This window comes from Poecilia latipinna, unplaced genomic scaffold, assembly GCF_001443285.1.
Source record: "Poecilia latipinna isolate Pla-1442-1.1 unplaced genomic scaffold, P_latipinna-1.0 Scaffold1021, whole genome shotgun sequence".
Lineage (NCBI taxonomy): Eukaryota > Metazoa > Chordata > Actinopteri > Cyprinodontiformes > Poeciliidae > Poecilia > Poecilia latipinna.
The window spans coordinates 78,398-83,170 of NW_015113637.1; the positions used below are offsets into that span (position 1 = coordinate 78,398).

At 35.5% G+C, this 4,773-nt stretch overlaps 1 protein-coding gene across 1 annotated transcript in view; it reads left to right on the forward strand.

Moving 5' to 3' along the window:
* The first annotated feature begins 936 nt into the window (after positions 1 to 936).
* The window catches only part of LOC106958831 (selenium-binding protein 1-like), a 22,325-nt gene continuing 18,488 nt past the window's right edge, over positions 937 to 4,773 (forward strand). The window contains exons 1-2 of the mRNA XM_015050955.1: positions 937 to 960; positions 4,529 to 4,732. Coding sequence (XP_014906441.1) covers positions 937 to 960; positions 4,529 to 4,732 — 228 coding nt within the window. The remainder of the gene's footprint in view (positions 961 to 4,528; positions 4,733 to 4,773) is intronic.

The window sequence follows — 4,773 nt, forward strand, 5'->3', positions numbered from 1 at the left end:
GTCAAAATCTTTCTGACGTGTAAATTGGTTAATTAACCACGTGCATTCACATCGATTGACACTGGCACAGCTGCATACTGTCTTTGTGACCAATTTCTTCGAAAACTGCGCGACATTGAGAAAAATTGCAAGAAATGGACCCGTTAATATTTGGCAATGTTATACAATATCTATCCTTTGGAAGATACCCTGAAGGCTCTTCTAAAACTCAAAAATACAAGATAAAAAATAAGGAGCAGCAGTTGACTTCGCAGTTGACGGTGATTACATTTTCAAAAATTAAATCTATTTTTTTTACAAATGAGGTCCAACCGACCCACACCCGTAAAACTTGGATCGTTTGCCATAGTCCTCCACGTTTTCCTCAGTCCTCGCATGCACAAGCGGGGAAAAAGTCTTTAATCTTTTCCTGACCTAATTTGAGACAACTACCTTCTTTGAGACCATTTCCATTAACATTTTTCAAGTAGCCCATTACCAATATATAACTTGAAATTGTAGTCAAAGTAATAGTATTATTTATCGAAAAAATTAGGGCAAATTATTGTGCATTGAGACAAGCTTTATATATCGACTTAGTTACCTTTCCGATTTTATTTTAAAATTTCCACTTTATTTGTCAGCAAACCGTCTTTTGGCTGACCTGCTAGTTAGCCAGGAGAACTGGCACTATGTGTGTGCGTGTGGTGGTGGTGGTGGTGGTGGGTGTGTGTGTGTGTGCGCGCGCACATGCTTGTGTGTGTTTTAACATGTGATATTTCTACAGATGGAGTCTTGTATTACTGCAAAGGACACAGTGATTCAAAACGCAAGGTAGTGACCTTAACAGAGGAAGCGGAACAAATATTTAAAGAGTTCCATGCCAGTCCTTTTGGTGCCCACTGTGGCATTGTTAAAACAAGACACGCAATCACCAAGAGGTTCTACTGGCCTGGCATGACCAAAGACATTGAAAAATGGGTAGGTTTTTTTTTTTTTTTTATAAAACAAGTCTCACAATGACAATATGATGACAGGTTTATTACTATAGCACACTGCTTTACAGCCCAGGTGAAAAAAAAAGTATTTGTATTTGTATTTGTATTTGTAAGACTTTAGTTGATGGGGTGTGCATAAGACTGATATGATACTGCCATAAACATGAGATAACATCTGTTAAGAACATATCTTGAACTGTCATTCAGTAAATAATGACACTTAATGAGAATTTGCTTTAAAAGTTGGATGAAAAGGGGTTGTGTTTATGATAGTGTCATGTCAGTATTATGCACATCCCTTCAAATAGAGTGTTACCAATATGGTAATATATTGAAAGCAAAATGTAATTAGTTTCACCTTTAAAGTGTGTGTAAATGGATCTTTCTGCATTATGATACCTGATATGTTCTCAGTACTGATGTTTGTAAAGCATGTAATGTAGAACGTGGCAAAGCAGAATAATCAAAGACATTAACTAACTACAAAGTGTACTTGTTTAGAGAATGTGTTGGTATTTGTAGCATACTGTAATCACACCACTAATATGTTAAATATGTATTTACAATATACTTAAAATACATTCAAATTATTTCTTAAATCTAATTCAATAACAAAAATACTAAACTGAAAATATAATAATCAATCGCGTTTTAAGTACATTTAAAACAGCACACTTAAAGTACACTCTACTTCTACTGAAGTGTGTCCGAAAAAACTAAGTTGAAGTGTGCTGTCATGATGTGTGGTTGAGGAGAGCGGTGAGAGAGACGCCGGGAATCCCAGGTAGTCATGATAAGAGATAATTTAATGATAAACCAGGAGGGACAACAGAAAATCACTGGCAGCACAGGAACAGACACAGACGTGAGACACGACGAGGATCCGACACAAAGACAACAGGTGGGGTTAAATACACAGGGAAGGTAATCAGGGAACGGGATACAGCTGGGAGCAATCAACAGGGAAGACAGATTCACAGGGGAAACTGGACTAACAGAAAAACTACACAGAAAACACAGATCCTAACATGTGCTTTAAATAGTGCTTAAATACTAAATAAATCATACTGAAACACACTAACCACAAAATAAGTATTTCTAAAATCTCACACTTTAAGTATACTAATTCTAAGTATACTTGAAATATACTTATGATTATGCATAATAAAAGTATGATTAAGTATGTTTAAATTTAACTTAATTTTTACACTACTTTTTCACATGGACGAGTACATTGTCATTAATACGACACATATAGAAGTTAGAAAATGGTGTTCAACATAATGCAATAGGTTGTAGCGGAAAGTAGTTCTTTGTAGTTTTAACAAGAAACAATAAGACTTTTTAAAAAAGACATTTTTCAAATAAATTTTTTAACAGCTATGTTTATTTGCATATTAATCTATGTAGTGTCTGAGATTATGTAAGTATTTTGTTAGCTTATTACAGATTTTTTATAATTTTCATTTTAATAAAAAAAAGGTTTGTTCTTCAGGTCAGAGAGTGTGCAGAGTGCCAGCATGGTGCGCTGACAATAAAGCAGGAAAAAAGCCAAATCCCGATTGAAGTAATTGACATACATTAAAAAAGACCACATGAACTTTTTTTTATTATCCCTGCTCAGATGTGTTATTCTGTATTTTATTGTCCTTTTTTAGGTGAGTAAACCATTTGAACTCATTGGTATGGACCTTATTGGGAAGGCTGTGAAAACCGATGATAATAATCAATACATTGCCGTGATGATTGATTATTTTACTAAATGGCGGAGGCTTATCCTTTGACATCAAAGTCAGCAGCTGATGTTGCCCAGTGCATTAAGTTATTTTATCGCTTTGGGGCTCCAAAGCGAATCCTCACTGATCAAGGGAAGGAATTTGTTAATGAGGTGTGTTGCTAAATACTTTTGAGTGAACTGTATTGGTGTGGGATGCAATATATTTTTAAGCAAAATGTAGTTATGTTTATTTATTGATCAAAATGATTTATTGTTAATGTAAAGCTTTTAAATTGATTCTTATTTTTTTCCCATCAGCTGAACAAAGAGCTATGCAGAACTCTGGGCATTGAGCGGAGCCTTTGTGCTCCGTATCACCCAAAACAAATGGGTTAGTTGAAAAACTAAATGGGACCATTCAAAGGTAATTAAATTGTTATAATATCACTTTATTGCTCTTAGTTATTTTTCTTTTTTACTTTAGTGCTGGCTTTTTTATATTCTGTATGAACATTATGTACAGACTGTGTCCTCTTTGGCAATGTGGTTATATGCAGATGTCAGCTATTACATAAAAAATAGATCAACTACCCTTACAGTCCTCTCCATAAACTGTTGATGCCATTATTTATTTTTAAGTTAAAAATTGTTCATGTTGGCATGATCTTTGTCTCTCCTTCAGTTGCCTGTAGGAGAGGAATCCCTTTTCGCGCTAGTAGCTACTGGATTGGTTCTCATTCAGTTACTTTTGCTATCAAATCATAACATTCTGCTTTTCAGATCACTGTGCAAACTTGTCAAAGAGAGGCCGAACACATGGGACAAATATTTGGATGCTGTGATGTTTGGTCTCAGAACCAAAAAACAATCAACAACAACGTTTTCACCATTCTTTGTCCTATTTGGAACCGAGGCTCGGCTCCCATGCGAGGTTCCAGACAATATTCTGGTGAGACATGACTTCATCGCTCAGTATTATATACTACATTCAGTGTCCTAGATTTAAATAAAATATTTTAGGTCACATTTAGTTTTAACTCTTTAATCAAAATTATTTCTGAATGAAATAAAGTAATAACTGTGGTGGTCTTTCTTTCATAATACAATACACTGTTTATTTAGCCAAAGTGTCAACAAAAAAGTAATTATAATATACAGTTTTGTAAAAAATAAAGTAAAAGTTCAGATAATTCACATTCCATGTACGAAGTTCATCCAACATTTTCATTTTATTTGGTTTAAAAACACATGAAATGTTTTTCTGATTATTTTAGTTAGGGATTAAAACCATATCAAAGTTTTTTGTAAATATTTCTCTCCCAGGTATGTTTTCATATCTAACATATCTAATGTTACACAGTGGACACCTTGTAAATGTCTCTGAATCCTTCATATATATGCTTTTGTTTTTTTTTAACTCAGATTGACAGCAAAATTGAAGAGAGTCTAAACGAGGAGTCGGTGTTGGAGTCCATCCAAAAAAAGGACGAAATCTTCAAATTAGTACACCATAACATCAAAAGAGTTAAAAACAAATACAAGTCAACAGCAACAGACACATCAGGACAATTCAAAGTTGGAGACAGAGTCTTACGAAAAAATGTAAGGTGCCAACAGCGAAAGGGTGGGAAGTTGGAACAAAACTGGACCGGTCCTTATACAATAGTAAAAATAAACAACAAAAGTGCAGACCTCCAATCAAAAACAGCTTTTTTGCCAAAAATCAGCACAGACCAACTGAAAATATTCCTGGAATCAGAACCCAAAATTCTACATAACTTTAAAAAAACAGAAAAACAGGACTTCACCACCATTCCACCTGTTGTGGATCCAGACGTCACCACACAACCTGCAGAAGGTCCTGCCTCCAACATTCCACCTGTTGTGGATCCAGACATCACCACACAACCTGCAGAAGGTCCTGCCTCCACCATTCCACCTGTTGTGGATCCAGACGTCACCACACAACCTGCAGAAGGTCCTGCCTCCACTATTCCACCTGTTGTGGATCCAGACGTCACCACACAACCTGCAGAAGGTCCTGCCTCCAACATTCCACCTGTTGTGGATCCTTACTCT